We start from the raw sequence: 17,811 nt of genomic DNA on the forward strand, positions 1-17,811 counted from the left end.
TTTGCCTGTGTTGGCTGAATTTCCCTGCAGCCTTTGTTGTTCTCCATTTTACATCGGGAGTTGGCCAACTCGGGTGGCTACAGCATTAAGATCATTGTACCTCGCTGTTTCTTCCCGAGCTCATTCTTCTTTTGGACACACTAATTTGCCTCCTCCAGTGTGTTGAAATAGTGTTGATTGCCCTGGTATGTGACCCATAATCTAGCCGCGTACAACATGCTGAACAGCACCTTGCTTTTAAACTGTGTGGTTTTTACCCTGTTAAATTCTGCCTGGTGCTTAGCCATGTCCGCTCCAATGTCCTGGTACAAGCGAATGGTGTGTACTTCCCACTTACATAACCTTGTCATGCCCTGCAATTAGCCATCAATGTCATTGTGGCCTCCAACTTCCTCACCTCTGGCTCGTTCTATAGATCAGTTGCACACCTTGGTTGCATCTTGTATGTCACTGAAGTCCTGTTTGTGAAAGCTGGACGGTACATTCATTTCATGACAGATGAGGCCTCACAGGTGCAAAGGTCATTGGGTTTTGCAGCCATCATGATACTCCCCTAGGTTCAGGGTGTCATTAATTGCACCCATATGAGCATCAAGCCTTCGACTGGCCAGCCAATGAAGTTCATTGATAGGAAGGACTTCCACTACCTCATTGTTCAACTGGTCCGTGACCAGAAAAAGTTGTCTGTTCGTGTGTGCTCTGTTTCCTTGCAGCTTCCATGGCTCCATCCTCCAGGAGTCCAGGTTGTCACAGCTCTTCATTCTACCCGTAAACTTCATGGATGGATTTTAAGAGACAAGGGCTATCCGTTAAAGCGATGGCTACTAAAAGGATGCCCTTTACATGACCTTGAGACCGAGGGCACATAGGTCCTACAACTGAAGTTAGCTGGTCACAAGTACTACCATGAACAGGCCAGTGAGTGGTGCTGCTGCCTGGACCATTTGGCTGGTGTCCTGCAGTACACTCCTGCAATGGTCTTGCATATTGTGGTGCTCCATAATCTCCAGAGAGATGTGGACTTTGATAAGGGTAAATCGCTGGAACAACATAGCCCATTGGTGGAGAAGGAGGAGGACAATGCAGAACACGGGTGTCCAGGCTACACAGCGAGTTGGCTGGTCTTGATGCAGGACGTGACTCCCGTCAGGATGTTTTTAATGACCAATATCATCTGATCCAGCCATGTTTCAGCAGATCCCTTGTAAGCCAGGGGAATGGCTTGATCTGGAACTCACTTCGAGCTGCCTGTGAGAGCACCTCCATTGAAGACACAGCCTGGAATAGATTCAATCTTGTCGCCAATGAGTGATGCAGATCTGTTCAGAGGTTTTACTGTCCACCTTCAATGACCCTTTCTTTACCACCTGTTCCCTCTTTTCCAGTCTCACCATTAAAGAATGGAAGCTCTCCTGTCCCGTGTCAATATTTATGGTGTGTTCAAATGCACATTTACAGTTGAGACAAACTCCAGTGCCCCACTCAGTGCTCCAGCCAATGCAGTGGTCTCTGCTCTCGGCTGCTTCTGTGTGGCCATGGATGAGGTGGCGACAGCCTGCTCACTTGTCTATGCTGATGGTGAGATGCATATGGTAGTTATCCCTTATGTTTCAGTGGGGGAATCACCAAAAATCACTGCACTTGTGTCGGTACAGGGGCAATCTCTGTCTCTGGCTTTGCAGCATTGATGGTCTCTCAGTCAGAGGACCAAAGAGGCCATTGGTGATGCCCCATGAGGGTGGCGCCCACATCCTCCTCGGTGTGCCTCAGTTTATGGCTGGCATTCTGGACGGCGCGGAGCACCATTTGGGGCACGACTGCCATCCACTCAAACACCTGTGTTCCATTAACACCACTGACTGGTCCATGGTACAGAATATAACTTGCATTGTGTGAATGTCAGTGTACTGCTTCTGCAAACACTAAGAGTATGCCTGTACATTGATTGCCATGAGGTTGGCCATTCTCTCAATGCCGGAGCTCATATTCAAAGCCTTGAGCCATGATGGTGCACTGCACATACATTGAATGGACTTCTCCATTCTCAGCCCTTGACCCCACACTGTCTTGGACACATTTGACACATGGGAGCACATCTGTGGTCTAAGTAGGGCCTCCTTTCTTGTGATTCTGAAGGCTCTGGATCTCAGCCCTGACAAGAATGGTTGTCTATCACCCGTTGTCTGAGGGCGGTGCCCAAGACTGCCTCTACTCCTTTCACATCCTTTTGTTCACTTGTTGCTCTTCACCCAGTACCATCCTACTTAAATATGCACAAGGACCCAGCGATATGAATGTAATGTGATGCTGGAGAGTTTGCTTGTAATATGTGACTTGTGTTTTTCTGCTGTCTCTGTTACTTGTCAGTGCCCCAATATCACTGCAGGACTCTGGTGTTCCTCTTCCAGGTCACCACCTGCAGGAGTCATGAGAAGAGATCATGAGAACTAACCTTTGACAGATGTTGCACTTCCCCAATTGAGGCCCTTAAATGGTCAATTAATGACCATTTGAGGGGGTGGGGGGTTCCACCAGCAGAAACACCCTTCTGACTGGGGAACCCTGCCCACCCTTCTGACTGGGGGAACCCTGCCCTTAAGGCAGGGTGACCTCTTGGTTTCTGAGAAGAACTTGTGGCACCTTAGTGGTGGTTTCATATTGTTGGGTATTAGGACAGTCCTGCTGAAATCTGCCAACTGGAGGAAACCGGCTGATGTTTAACCTCGCAGTGTAACTTAGTGGAAGCCAAACTGAGCATATGTATTGAGAATTTCTCGGATTTATTAGTAGCATTAGGTTTGCTCATGTGCGACAATTCTTCTCTTTAGCTTCAAACAGCATCTATTTTTTTCTTCAAAATCTTTGTGCCGAGATTAGACTAGAAATTGCTGTCATTTTCTCCCCCTTTGGAAGAAGTGAAATAATTACTGACCGCTTTGTCAACTGAAAATAAAAATACATTTTATTAACACAGCCTTCTGTTCATTTACTACTCCGGCGAGACAAACACAGGAGTAAAACCTGCATCCTTATTTATGGAGCTGTGGATTTCTTTCTGCCAAATTCCAGAGTCCCTCCTGAGCATTGTCAAACCACAATCATTGCCCCTGCTGCAACTTCCATGGTCTCCAACATAGTGCTGCTAAAATCCTGCTGAATACCAGATAATGTCCTCTAACCTGATCATGCATTGGCCCAAATTCTGCTGGAACGAGTTTAGTAGAGTTCAAGTTTTATGTGTACAATATCCATCAACCTGTGGTGAGGAAGAGATCGATACCCATGAATTGTGAATCACCACAAGTTACCGATTTGCGCTCCTCTGTTGTTAGCCTCACAGAAATGACGGCTTGCCCTCAATCTCTCCAAGCCTCTCATGAAGTTGCCGCATTAGCACATTAATTATAAATTAAACTCACTGCAGAACAATTACTTATTTTTTTATATGTGATATCTGATATAAATGCTTCTGCAATGCCTCGGCTTATTTCCTGAAGATAAACAATTTGAAATATTTTTTTCAAAGATTTTCTTATTTTTTTCTCTTTTTTTCCGTCTGTCTTTTAATCCCATTGTTCTTTCCTTTTATTTTTACTTCACCTGCTATGGCTACTTTCTCCTCCATCGCTTCTCTATTTCTTTCTCAATCCATTAATTTCATCGATTTAAGGAACTAGACTAGTGACTCATCAATGTCGCAGATACTCCATTGTCTTTGTAGTGCCATTATCAGTTTGAAGTTCAAGCAAATTGCAGGGCAAAAGCTTTTAGAGCTGATGGATGAGAGTAAAGGTCTAACTAGCAGAGCACAAGATGCTCCACACCAGCAAAATCTGGGCAATATGTATTAGCTAGCGATTGCTAAAAAAATAGCATATTCTCTGGCTCACCATAAATATAACATTCTTAATGACCAGTTATCTAGCCTTTATTTAGTTTATTTTGCTGGAGGCATTGCGATATTGTTAACTGAATATTGTGGCCATTCGTAGCATTATCCAGTGTGTTATCTCACATTATGGTGGGAATGTTCCGTCCATTCTCGCTGGTAAAATCTTCCAGTCCCGCTGCCAACGAACCTCTGTCACGGGTTTCCCGGCAACAGATGGTGCATAGAACGGGAAACCCAGTTGACTCGCGACTGGCCAATGGCGGGCCGCTTCCGTCACCACGAGACACCACGTGTGAAAAATACTGCCCTTCATGTCTGAGAGAAAGGTAACATAATTGAAATAGCTAAGCTGTATACCATATTGTATTGTGTTGGACATGGACTTTATTGTAATGATTCGATATGATCTGTTACAATGACCTCTTTCTTTCAGTTCAGCGACCCTTTGTGTCAACAATCTGTATTTGCGGCAGCGTATGCTAAAAGAGAGATTCCCTGCAGGTAATTCTTAAAAAAGAATAATTAATAATCAGTGCCATCTAATGGACAGTTATAGATAATATCAGAAATAACGTAAAAAGAAATGATTGCATCATTCCTCAGTTGCTTTTAATTTGTATAATACCTGCTGATAATTTTGTAGATTTGAAGTGTCATTTTGTGTGATGATGACAATTATTATAATATTGTTCAATTGTATCAATAAATTGAATAAGTGAATTCTATAGTGTGCTCTCCGGTATTTTAAATAATTTATCTAGTTAATAATGTTAAAGCTGTCTAAAATACCTAGCATATTGAGATTTGAGAATTCAATCCTATCGTGCAGGGAATACAGGAGGGTAATAACATTTGTAAATCATTGCATATATAGCTCTACTTGTTAATCAGTTTGATATTGTCATCAACAAATTGCAATGAACTGTAATCACTTTATTATTGTTTTGCAATGGCACTGGTCACAGTACCTTAGTTAGGCCACACTTGGAGTATGGTGTTCAATTCTGGTCGCCACACTACCAGAAGGAGGTGGAGGCTTTAGAGAGGGTGCGGAAGAGATTTACCAGGATGTTGCCTGGTATGGAGGGCATTAGCTATGAGGAGCGGTTGAATAAACTTGGTTTGTTCCCACTGGAACGACGGAGGTTGAGGGGTGACCTAATAGAAGTCTACAAAATTATGAGGGGCATAGACAGAGTGGATAGTCAGAGGCTTTTCCCCAGGGTAGAGCGGTCAATTACTAGGGGGCATAGGTTTAAAGTGCGAGAGGCAAGGTTTAGAGTAGATGTATGAGGCAAGTTTTTTTACACAGAGGGTAGTGCGTGTCTGGAACTCGCTGCCGGAGGAGGTGGTGGAAGCAGGGACGATAGTGACATTTGAGGGGCATCTTGACAAATACATGAATAGGATGGGAATAGAGGGATACGGACCCAGAAAGTGTAGAAGATTGTAGTTTAGTCAGGCAGCATGGTCGGCACGGGCTTGGAGGGCCGAAGGGCCTGTTACTGTGCTGTACTTTTCTTTGTTCTTTGTTCTTAGTCTGTTAAAAGAAGGAACAAAATGGTAGATTATTAAACGTACTGCTGACACGGAAGTTCATGGAATTTTTCATTAATTTAATTTGTAACGTGCATCCTCTGACACCTACATGCTTATAACTAGGTTGAAACAAAATCCAAGAGTTATATTATGTAACCAAAGTAAAATATTGATCCCATTATTACATAATGAGCTTGTACATGAAATAGTGGCCCTGTGTCATATTGATGTGGTCATATATTGCATTTGGTATGCACTTGAGAGAAAAAAATTTGTTAAAAACGACACTACACAGGCAAGTGATCCATGTGGCGTTCTTCAGTTATACCAGTAATGATCACTGCAGGCTGCGTAGGTCGTGGCCTACAGCACCATCTGCCCCCTTAATCTCTCAAATTTATCTGTGTTGGTTAGTGTGCATTGCACATCCATTTCCTGGGGTGGCCTCTGAACATTGATGAAAACACTTGACAGTTATTCGATCACTGACATTAAAGAAAGCAATTGAGTAAAATATTGGCCTTTCATCTTTGGCATTAAATACTTCCCAAAGTATTGATGTAAAGATCTCCAACAACAGCTGCAAAATACTCAATGGGAGGGTAGTTTGCAGAGATAGGGTGTCTGCAACATAAAACTCTGCACAATAGCCTTTGAATTTGAATCTCTACTTTGATTTGATTTATTGTACATGTACCGAAGTACAGTGAAAAGTATTTTTCTGCGGCCGACGGAACGTACACAGTAAGTACGTAGTGGACAAAAAGAATAATCAACAGAGAACATTGACAAATAGTACATTGACAGTGATTGGTTACAGTGCAGAACAAGGGGCCAAACAAAGCAAATACATACATGAGCAAGAGCAGCATAGGGCATCGTGAATAGTGTCCTTACAGGGAACAGATCAGTCCGAGGGGGCGTCGTTGAGGAGTCTTGTAGCTGTGGGGAAAAAGCTGTTCCCATGTCTGGATGTGCGGGTCTTCAGACTTCTGTACCTTCTGCCTGATGGAAGGGTCTGGAAGAAGGCAATGCCTGGGTGGGAGGGGTCTCTGATGATGCTGTCTGCCTTCTTAAGGCAGCGGGAGGTTTATACAGAATCAATGTGGGGGTGGCAAGCTTGTGTGATGCGTTGGGTTGAGTTCACCACACTTTGCAGTTTCTTGCGAACTTGGACCGAGCAGTTGCCATACCTAGCTGTGATGCGGCCAGATAGGATGCTCTCTATCGCACATCTGTAGAAGTGAAGAGACAATTGGAAATAAATCATATCATATGGTGCATTTGGTCATTATCACAGGTGGAGGCAAACCACTTGATGTGGGCAATATGGACAGAATGGTATTCTGTTTGTCATGTTCCGTTTGACTGATTAAAATGAAGAATGTGTTTTATTTCTCTGTCTGAATGAGCACCCAAATTCAGAAAACTAGTATTTAAGAAGAGTAAATACTACACATTTACCAATCGGTGGTACTTATGGATGTATGGATTTACCATTTGTTTTACAGAATTTAAAAAATAAAGGTGTTCTAATGGTACTATATGCACAACAATTGAGGGTGAAAATCATGATAATGAATTCTTTTTTCTCCACGTTGTAAATTGCAGCTATTACAAAGGCATCAGAAACAATCTCCACTCGTCGACAAAGAGGTTACCCGTGATCAAATCATCTCATTGCCATTCGCGAAATATTGTTCTGCACAAAATGGTTCCCACTTTGAACCATAAAACAACAGTTATGAAAGCTATCCAAGGATATGCAGATTAGGTAGATTGTCCATGCTAAAATTGCCCCTTAGTATCCAGGGTTACGGGGATAGAGCAGGGTAGTGGGCCTAGATAGGGTGCTCTTTCAGAGGGTCGGTGCAGACTTAATGGGGCTGAATTGCCTCCTTCTGCACTGTAGGGATCCTATGAAGTGATTATTGTATGACCTACTTTGAAACAATTTGATGTGTTAGATGAAAGTATTTGCAATGGTATTTAAAATCCAAATTTGTTAAATATTATTTTGTCATGTACACCTTTTTCCACCAGGTTGTTTCATGGTTCAGTAAGTCATAGACTGCAGTGGGATCAACCGCCAGAGACCGTTTGCTTTGACCCTCTTCTTACTATCTTAGCTGAGGTAAGACCAGCCCAATTTCACTGTTCCTTTATTCTATACTTAACCATGTAGGCTCCAGCATCAATTCTTGTTGCATGCCACTCAGTTAATCTCCTCAACCTGACAACACTTCAGTAACTAGTACCTTCTCGTGTTCAGCCATTTCCTTGAACTTTAGCTAACATACCCATATCCTGTTTGTGTAGCATCACCTCGTGCAGAATGGGCCAGAATCTGTGAAAAAATTATGCATGCGATATTAATCTGCAAATATGTGAATTGTGAATCGTCACAGGTTGCTGGATAATTGTGCTGTCTCCTGTTAGCTTAGAAGAGGTCACCTGTCTCTGTCAGTCGTGTGAAGTTCCAGCATTTATTAAGTCTAGCGATTAATAGGCTAAGTACCTATAACTGCAAGATAATTGTTAATGAGTGACAATCAACCTCTGGCTCAGAAAATAAAAATTCCAAGTCTGGAGTTTCATTATTTAAAAAATGTCAATTTAAAAATTTTCCCTTTTTTTGTTTGTTTTATTTTTCTACCTTTCTTTTTATTTCATTCTCTCCTAATCCTATATTTTTCCCCTCTAATTTATTTCTCTATTCTTGATTTGACTTTAATTCACTTACTTTTCTCTAATTGTCCATGTGAAGGTGGTAGTGAAATGCTGCAGTCCATGGGGTGTAGGTATACTCATTGTGCTGATAGTGAAGGAGTTCCAGGACTTTGACAAGGTTTTTTCTTTTGGCCTTGGGAGTTTCTCCCTGCCGAGCCGCACTTGAAGAGAGTTCCTGCTCGTGAGCTGATCCCACGAGCAGGAACAGCCGTTCACAGATTGGGACATTTTGACCGGCAGCTCAATCTTCCTCATCCTCCAACCTTCCCGAGGTCAATGGGAACCCCTCTCCCATGGGCAAGGCCTCCCTGGGCATGACCCCTGACGGTGCCAACCTGGCATCTGGACATCCTGGCAGTGCCACCAATACACTGCCAGGGTGCCTGGATGGAATGCCAGGGTACTGTCATATTCCCGACCATGTGAGAGTCTCCAATGACCTGCGCGACTCCCTGAGGAGCCGTTACGCCTGGTCCACATTTGTGTGGACCAGTACTAAACAGCACCCTGGTGAGGTCTCGCAGGCGTGGACACTTGAGTCCTGGGCATCGGGTGAATCCAGCGTCTTGGTATGGCTTATTTAAACATGCAGATCTGGATCTCGCCCAGCAAGGTGAGATCCCGATCGCGCTAGGTGGTGCCATTCGGGTGACTCGGGATCGGCCCGGCCCAGAGCCCCATTTGTGGCTATCGTACGATTCACTCGTTGCACCGGCATCCATGCCAGCCGAAATGTGGTGGCTAAATCGTGCCCATAATCCTTCCTCCCACAAGTCCTGAAAGACGTGCTTGTTGGGTGAATAGGACATTCTGAATTCTCCATCTGTGTACCTGAACATGCACCAGAGTGTGGCGCATGTAACTTCATTTCAGTGTTAATGTTTACCTACTTGTGACAATAAATATTATTATTATTCTACTATGCCTCTGAACCGATGATCCAATCTGTTCCCTTTGATTTCTAATTTTGCTCTTCTGTGCATTTCCCCCTCTCCTTCCAGACAAAGCACAGTCATAGTCCTATTTAAAATTCCTTGCATCTCTCCTTATGAGGATGATATGGACGCACTTCAGGCACAGAAAATGTGTCAGTACCTCAGCACCAGAATATACAGGCAGATGCATTTCCATCTGCATTTCATAAAGGAGCGTTATCTGCGGATGGCTTTACTTTCTAAATGAAACTGTTGCTGAGATGTAGCGCATACAAAATTAAATTCATTCAGCTATCCGAGGCATCGTCGAGACCTTTTTAGTATTCTATTGTGCATCCAAAATAATGTTTTGTATTGTGGTTCCTTTGAGTTGGTGCAGGTCGTTTGTGCAACAGCAAATTGATTTCTGAACACAAATAATGAGCTCCATTGAGCTCTGAGTATGTTCTATTCTTCTGCTTGGGATTTTGCACAAGTAGCAAATCTAGATTTGATACTTTCAAGATTGGTGTAGAGAATTTTAACTGTGACGTTGTGATTCATGTATAGTGTTGAGATGCTTTTTGAATTTTATTAATTTGTACTAGTCGGGGAAACGTTCAAAGGGGGAACATTTTCTTTGTTCTGAAAAATATCAAACCCATTATTTTAAAAATAGTTTGTGATATTGTTAAACAGCGTGCACAGTTCCCTGCATTTATAATTTGTGACCCCAGCAGCGCAATAACATTCCATGATTTTCTTTGTTATGGACTATTCCGCCTCAATATGTCTATTGATTTGGGTATGATTGTAGAACTCTATTTTATTAAAATCCTATTTTAAGATTTAACTTTCAAGTTTCAGCTCATAAGAGTTATATAATATTGGATATTGAGATCCTCATTAGATTCTGCAGATTTATTTCCTCAATTTCTTCTGCATCACCATTGCAGAGTTCTTTTATGCTCGGCTGTATTTGCTGCCAATGCTGAACTGCACAGTCGATTCTGTTGCTCCTGTTATGTGACAGAGCAACAGAGTTGACAGGGACCAGGATCAAAAATGGTGCTGCTCAAATAATCATTGCTGCATTTTCCCCCTCCCCCTTTGACCTGGTAGGTTTGAGTTATTGGGCACATCCATTACTTTCACCCTTATATTTGAATTTTGTATTTACAGACATCATTCCCAGTAGTCATTATTTGTCTAAATCTTTGAAAGGTTTTAAGCTGGTTTGTGTTCAGCCACTGAGCCTCAATAATATTGAAAGCGGGGTCGAAGTGATAACACCTTTTAGCGTTCAGAATTGGAGAAAATTAAGATTAGAATATGAAATTGGGATAAATTTTTTTTAACAAAGGCATTGATGAGGGCAGCTGTCTGAAGAGATTTTGAAATGCGAATTAGCATATCAGTGAGAAAAGCAAGTGTTTACCTATGTGACTCTGGGGAAACAATGGGGTATAGAAGAGGTACATTCAAAGTGGAAAGATAAAGAAATTGACACGCATATGCTAAAAACCAGATCAACAGGGTGGGTAACATCAAAGGGGATGAATGATATATCCATTGCACAATAACTGGAGAAAGAGACCCGGTAGCAGCTAACATCACAGCCACATCCAGCTTCAGAAACATTCTTCCGAAAACAAGTTATTGCTAAACGGGCATCCAGTTAAGAATCAAAACTCAACTGAAGAGGGATTTCCCAAATGTTGGATGCCCTCTCATTTAACATCAGCGGAGTTCATTTTTAAAAAATATATATATTTATTCAAATTTTTCAACAAATTTTCAACAACCCCCCCCCCCCCCCCAACAAGAAGAAAGAAACAAGAACACAACAAGCAGAAATTCTACATTGCATTTCCCCCTATACAATAACCCCCCATATAACATTTAAAAACACAAATAGGGAACCCCCACCCCCCGGCCCTTGGGCTGCTGCTGCTGACCTCCTCCTAACGCTCCGCGAGATAGTCTAGGAACGGTTGCCACCGTGGGAGGAACCCTTGCACAGACCCTCGCAAGGCAAACTTTATCCTCTCCAGCTTGATGAACCCTGCCATATCATTGATCCAAGCTTCCACACTAGGGGGCTTCGCATCTTTCCATAGTAGCAAAATCTTCCGCCGGGCTACCAGGGACGCAAAGGCCAGAATACCGCCCTCTTTCGCCTCCTGCACTCCCGGCTCGTCCGATACCCCAAATAATGCTAATCCCCAGCTGGGCTTGACCTGGGCATTCACCACCTTGGACATAGTCCTCACAAAACCCATCCAGCGCCGGGCACGACCAGAACATATGGACGTGATTTGCCGGGCTCCCCAAGCACCTCCTACATCTGTCCTCCACCCCAAAGAACCTACTCAACCTCGCCTATGTCATATACGCTCTGTGAGTAAATTTGAACTGTATTAGGCTGAGCCTGGCGCAAGAGGAGGAAGAATTAACCCTACTCGGGGCATCAGCCCACAGACCCTCATCTAACTCCTCCCCAAGCTCCTCCTCCCACTTGCCCTTTAACTCCTCCACCGAGGCCTCCTCCTCCTCTTCCTTCAGCTCCTGGTAAATCGCCGAAACCTTGCCTTCTCCAACCCATACACCCAAAATCACCCTGTCCTGAATCCCACGTGCCGGAAGCAGCGGGAATTCCCTCACCTGCCGCCTCACTTGCATGTACCTGAAGGCGTTTCCCGGGGGTAGCCCAAACTTCTCCGTCAGCGTCCCTAGGCTCGCAAACGTCCCATCGATGAACAGGTCCCCCATTCTTCCATTCCCTGCCCGATGCCAGCTCCGAAACCCCCCATCCATCCTTCCCGGGACGAACCGATGGTTCTCCCGAATCGGGGACCAAACTGAGGCTCCCACCTCGCCCCTGTGTCGCCTCCACTGCCCCCAGATCTTCAGCTTCGCCGCCACCACCAGACTCGTGGTGTACCTTGTCGACAAGAGCGGCAGCAGTGACGTTAGCGCCCTCAGGCTCGTGCCCACACAGGATGCCATCTCTAGCCTCTTCCACGCTGCCCCCCCTCCTCCCATTACCCACTTACGGATCATTTTTAAGATAAAGATAGATCGTTTTTTGAAGAATAAAGGGATTAAGGGTTATGGTGTTCGGGCCGGAAAGTGGAGCTGAGTCCACAAAAGATCAGCCATGATCTCATTGAATGGCGGCGCAGGCTCGAGGGGCCAGATGGCCTACTCCTGCTCCTAGTTCTTATGTTCTTATGCCACATTGGCTGCCCAATAATAGCCACACAAATTCTGCAGCGCCAGCCCCCCCCCTGTCCCTGCTACGCTCCAGAAAAACACTCATCACCCTTGGGGTCTTATTCTCCCACACAAATCCCATGATGCTCCTGCTTACCCGTTTGAAAAAGGTCTTGGGGATCAAAATGGGAAGGCACTGGAATACAAAGAGAAACCTCGGGAGGACCGTCATTTTGACCAGCACCCTATCCGCTAGTGAGAGTGGCAGCATATCCCATCTTTTAAAAATCCTCCTCCATCTGCTCCACCAACCGCGTCAAATTGAGCTTGTGCAGGGCCCCCCAAGTCCTAGCTACTTGGATCCCTAGGTACCGAAAGCTCCTTTCCGCCCTCTTCAGCTGTAGCTCGTCTATCCCCCTTCCCTGGTCCCCTGAATGCACCACAAAAGCTCACTCTTCCCTACGTTGAGTTTATACCCCAAAAAGTCCCCAACCTCCCGAAGGATCCGCATGACCTCCACTGGACCCGCAACATACAACAACAGGTCATCGGCATACAATGGCACCTGGTCCCCTACACCCCCCCCCCCCCCCCCCCCCCCCCCCCCCCCCCGGACCAATCCCCTCCATTTCCTGGACTCCCTCAGTGCCATGGCCAGCGGCTCAATTGCCCGTGCAAACAACAAGGCGGATAAGGGACACCCCTGCCTCGTCCCCCGGTTCAGCCGAAAGTACTCGGACCTCTGCCGGTTCGTAGCCACACTCTCCACCGGGGCTCTATATAGCAGCCTGACCCAACTGATGAACCCCTCCCCGAACCCAAACCTCCGTAACACTTCCCAAAGATACTCCCACTCCACCCGATCAAAGGCCTTCTCCGCGTCCATAGCTGCCACTACCTCCGCTTCCCCCTCCACCGAGGGCATCATAATCACATCGTGGAGCCTCCGCACATTTGTATTTAGCTGCCTACCCTTCACAAATCCCGTCTGGTCCTCATGAATCACCCCCGGGACACAGTCCTCAATTCTCGTAGCCAGCAACTTAGTGTCAACATTGAGGAGCGAGATTGGTCTATACGACCCACATTGCAATGGATCCTTGTCCCGCTTCATGCTCAAAGAAATCAGCGCCCTGGACATTGTCGGGGGCAAGGTCCCCCCCTCCTGCGCCTTATTAAAAGTCCTCATTAGCAACGGACCCAGCAGGTCCACGTATTTCCTGTAAAATTCAACCGGGAACCCATCCGGCCCCGGGGCCTTCCCCGCCTGCATGTTCCCCAATCCTTTAACCAGCTTCTCCAGCCCAATCGGCGCCTCCAAGCCAGCGACCTCCTCCTCCTCCTCCTCCTCCTCCTCCTCCTCCACCCTCTGGAACCTCAGCTGATCCAGGAATCGGCGCAACCCCTCCTCCCCCGCTGGGGGCTCAGACCTGTACAGATCCCCATAGAAGTCCCTAAATACCTCGTTTATTCTCACCGCACTCCGCACCGTATATCAGCGGAGTTCTTAACAATAGATAAAGAAACCACAATCCATAAAACATCTGTTTCTCTTCCTCGCCTTCTAAGTTAACCGATGTTTGAGTGCATTTTGTAAAACAATGATGGTTGAATTGCCTCTTGAGATTTGCCCTCTTATTTATTACCAGTCTCTTACAAACAGCTGTAGAGCTTCAAAACTATTTGTGCATGTGCAGATGTGTACTGGCATGCTGGACGCAGCAGAATGACGTCATTGGCATGTGCAGACCAACCATCTTGCATTGGCAGGAGCTCGTGTTTATGTTAATCGTAAGGAAGAGGGAGAATATTGTTCCAGTAGAGACAGCAACTTATGAGTCAGTCTTCTCTGTATTCTCATCAGCCCATTATAAAGCTAGCAATTAATGTGATGGATAGATTAGTGCGTACTGCGGTTATAACATTAATTTTACAAAGTCAGAGGCTATGCCTGTGGGAAGCTGAAGGGTAGACCTCCTCCCCCCTATCCTTGCTAATTTCCCCTTTAGGTGGTCCCCATTGGGATTTATGTACTTGGGTGTCACGATTACCTCCTTTATAAGGCAGCTATCTGGGGCCAATTTCCCTCTGTTGATTGATTTGGCTCGTTGGTCATCCCTGCTGGGTTCATAGCTTGGCAGGATTGCCTTGATTGAAATGAGCATGTTTCTGGTTCATTATATCCCCTACAGATGTTGCCAATCTTGCCGTCAGCTAGAGTTTGAAAGGAGATCAATGGGATGATCAGTTTATTTACCTGGAACATGAAGAAGCTTCGCTTAAAGTTTAATAAGCTCCACCTCCTGGGAACTAAGCAGGGTCTGGGCATCCCGAGTATTAGGCTGTATCAACTGGCTTCTCGCCTTTGGTTCATAAGATACTAGTTTACCTCCATTTGGCTCGATATTGAAGTAGACCTGTCAGCTTATCCTATGCAGGTCTTGTTATTTACGGAGACAGAAAAGCAGGTTCTGCTGAATGTGATAATCCTATTATTAATACTCTGGAGTGGAGATTGATCTGCCAATTAGAAAGAAGATCTAAACTTGCATCTATTCTCTCTCATATCCAGGGCAGTGCAGACTTCACATCAGGTCTTATGGACTATGGATTCAATACATGGAGGGATAGAGACATTTGTAGGTTGGGAGACATGAGCAGAGATGCTCCCTTGTCATCCTTTGAGCAACTATGCTAACAATTTGACATTCCAAGACATTTACAACTTAGTGACTTTATCCTTAATATGACAAACTTGTGTGTCCACTCCTCTGTTTTCCCAGTGGAAATAATCCTGAACCCTGTGTAGCCTAAACAGTTGATCAGCAAGTTTTATCATATCTTGTTATAAAAGCTCAGGAGGCCCGAAAAGATAAGTTAAGCAACATTTAATAGATTAAAGGCTGGGAGGGCCTCTGCTCACTAGCAGGGAAGCTGGTATTCCATGGGCCCCTTGGGGAGATCAATCGATGTGTCGCTGTGAATCTCTTGAGGGTTATTTTACTTTGAAACCTGATTGAGACTAGCTGACTCAGCATAGTGTGACTGAACCCGAGACTTCACTGATTTGTGTGGCTCAGTACCATGTGGTGCAATTTTCCCCTGTCCATTGTTTCCAATCTCTAATATCAAAACAATTATTAAAGCTGTCTCAAATGATCTCTGTTTCTCAAAGTGGAATATTCAAGACATCCCTGTACAGCATGTATTGCTGAGTGCTAACTGTATTTAAAAATGAATTGGGATCTGAGCTGGTTTTGTTGTTTGAGTGTAAATAGAGATAGCAGTTAAGGGTTATTGTGTCACTGTATTGATTAGCATAATTTGAGGAGTAATTGTAAGTTATTGTGTGATAAAGATATTTTAATACTGTATTAGTAAGAAAATTTGTTTTAATATACCATATCTCTATGTTGCATGAAATCACTCCTACAGCGAGGTGTCCTTTCCTCGCAGTCTTACAAAATAAAATGTTCGGGTTTCTGTCCAGTATCCGAGCCACTGTTGGGGTCTGCTTGGTCCGGGATCGTGGTACTAGTGTTAATGATCCATGCTTGCCCGCCCCCCCATCCCAAATTAAAATTATTTGTTTTATGCTTTCAAATTTATAATAGGTGGCAACCTGGGGCACTCATTTTTGTGCATGATGCTGTAGTTTTTGTTTATGACGATGTAGCTTTGTTAAATACTTGTTAAAGTGTTTCATGTTTGCATTCCATTTAAAAAGGAAGTAATGAAGCAACATACCAGTCATACATTACCTTTTAATATATCAATTATGGAGTGTCCACTATTTTTGTTAGAAAACATTTTCTCTCATACCCAGTATGCAATTGTGTTGGATATCATTCTATGTAAGGATGCATCAGCCCGCTACAATATATAGAATGCCATCAAAGTATTGAACTTGTTTTGACCACTGGGTGGGGTTGTTGTATTCTAAAGACTATGCCTTGAATCAAAGTACAAATTGTGTTTATAAAAAAAAAAAAGCCAATCTCCTGCTTTACATAATGTTTTGCCTGTTATCCAACATAGGGATTAAGAGAAACGAGACATCCTTACACATTTGTAGCCAAGGAAGGTTTCAAAGAATTGCTGGAGGTTGAAGATGCTGCTGACAAAGCTATTCCACTAGTTCCAAAGGTGATTCCAAAGTTAAAAGCTGCTCTGGTAAGTATTTTGGTAAAACCTTCACAAAAGTCAGTCGTACTATTCACTACCGACATTCTGCATTTTGTAATTTTATATGTATTCCTATATGGGTATTTTGTTGGAATTGGAGATTTAGAAGGATGAGAGGCGACCTTATTGAAACATAAGATTGATGTGGGAGATGCAGAGAGGTTGTTTCCTCGTTTGGGGAATATAATGAAGGGGTCACAGTTTAAATATTAGGATTCTTCTGTTTATGACAGCGAAGAGGAGGTAGATCCCAACGCCTCGGGTGCCTTGGGAAACTGCATATTAAAGTGAGACTATGGGTGGGATTCTCCGAAAGATTTCGAAGTGTAGTAGCCAGTGGGAAGTGCCGCTAGCTTCCTGGCCCTCGGTCCAGCAAGGCCGGCAACGCTATTCAACGTTAATAGAGGCCTCAGGGGCGTCTCACAAATAAAAGCTCCCCAGCCGATTCGCCGGCACCGTGCTTGCCAGCCCCCCCGCTAACAAGGTCGAGCCAAATCCAGTCAGCTCGCAACAATGGAACCCAGGAGACCGGCCCCAAGATTCGGGGATGCGGGAATGCAGAACTGGGGAGGCTCCGTGACGCAGTGGACACCAGGAGAGATGTCCTGCCCCCCCACCGCCCCCCCCCCCCCCTCCCCTGCCCCCGAGATTCCCAAGAGGGTCAGCAACAGGGCAGCCAATGCTGCCTGGGACGAGATGATGGCGGCTGTAAGCTCCGGGAGTGTGACCAGTGCTTAAAAAAAAAAGGTCAACGACCTACACTAGGCTGCACGAGTGAGTAGACACCAAGATCAGTGGGGCTAAGGTTGCCCACAGAACGGATACACATGATCCAGGGGTTGGCATGCTAGTGCCACAAGCGGTTGCCCAACCCCAGCCCCTCCCCTTCCCATGGTGGCCCACCCTCCAGAGAGTGCCACCCCCTGACGAACGCCCAGTGCCTCCGGCCTCTTTACCTGTGAGCAAAGATGGCTACTCACCTCCTCAGTTCCCTGCAGATACCCTTCTGCTAGGTTCACATTTTTCAGAAGGAATAGTGATCGGCGCCAGCGTGACCACTTGCTGAGGTGGTCGATTGATCATTGGGTCCGTTGGATATGGGATCGCTCCTGTTAATTGTCAGGAATCACTGGAGGCAGGAAGGGTCCCAGAGGACTGGAAAGTGGCAATTTAACACCACCGTTTAAGAAGGGAGGGAAGCAGAAGACTGGAAATTATTGGCCGGTTAGGCTGACTTCGGTCATTGTTGGGTTTTAGAGTCCGTTATTAAAGATGAGATAGCGAAGTGCATGATAAAATAGGAATGAGTCAGCACGGCTTTGTCAAGGGCGGTCA

General features: G+C 45.0%; 1 protein-coding gene across 4 annotated transcripts in view; it reads left to right on the forward strand.

Moving 5' to 3' along the window:
- Nucleotides 1-17,811, forward strand: part of LOC140408782 (PACRG-like protein) — a 67,599-nt gene that overhangs the window by 18,113 nt on the left and 31,675 nt on the right. For all 4 annotated transcript variants that reach the window (XM_072496478.1, XM_072496479.1, XM_072496481.1 and 1 more), the window contains exons 3-5: nucleotides 4,326-4,393; nucleotides 7,475-7,565; nucleotides 16,330-16,464. In XM_072496478.1, coding sequence (XP_072352579.1) covers nucleotides 4,326-4,393; nucleotides 7,475-7,565; nucleotides 16,330-16,464 — 294 coding nt within the window. The remainder of the gene's footprint in view (nucleotides 1-4,325; nucleotides 4,394-7,474; nucleotides 7,566-16,329; nucleotides 16,465-17,811) is intronic.

Source organism: Scyliorhinus torazame, chromosome 3, assembly GCF_047496885.1.
Source record: "Scyliorhinus torazame isolate Kashiwa2021f chromosome 3, sScyTor2.1, whole genome shotgun sequence".
Classification (NCBI taxonomy): domain Eukaryota; kingdom Metazoa; phylum Chordata; class Chondrichthyes; order Carcharhiniformes; family Scyliorhinidae; genus Scyliorhinus; species Scyliorhinus torazame.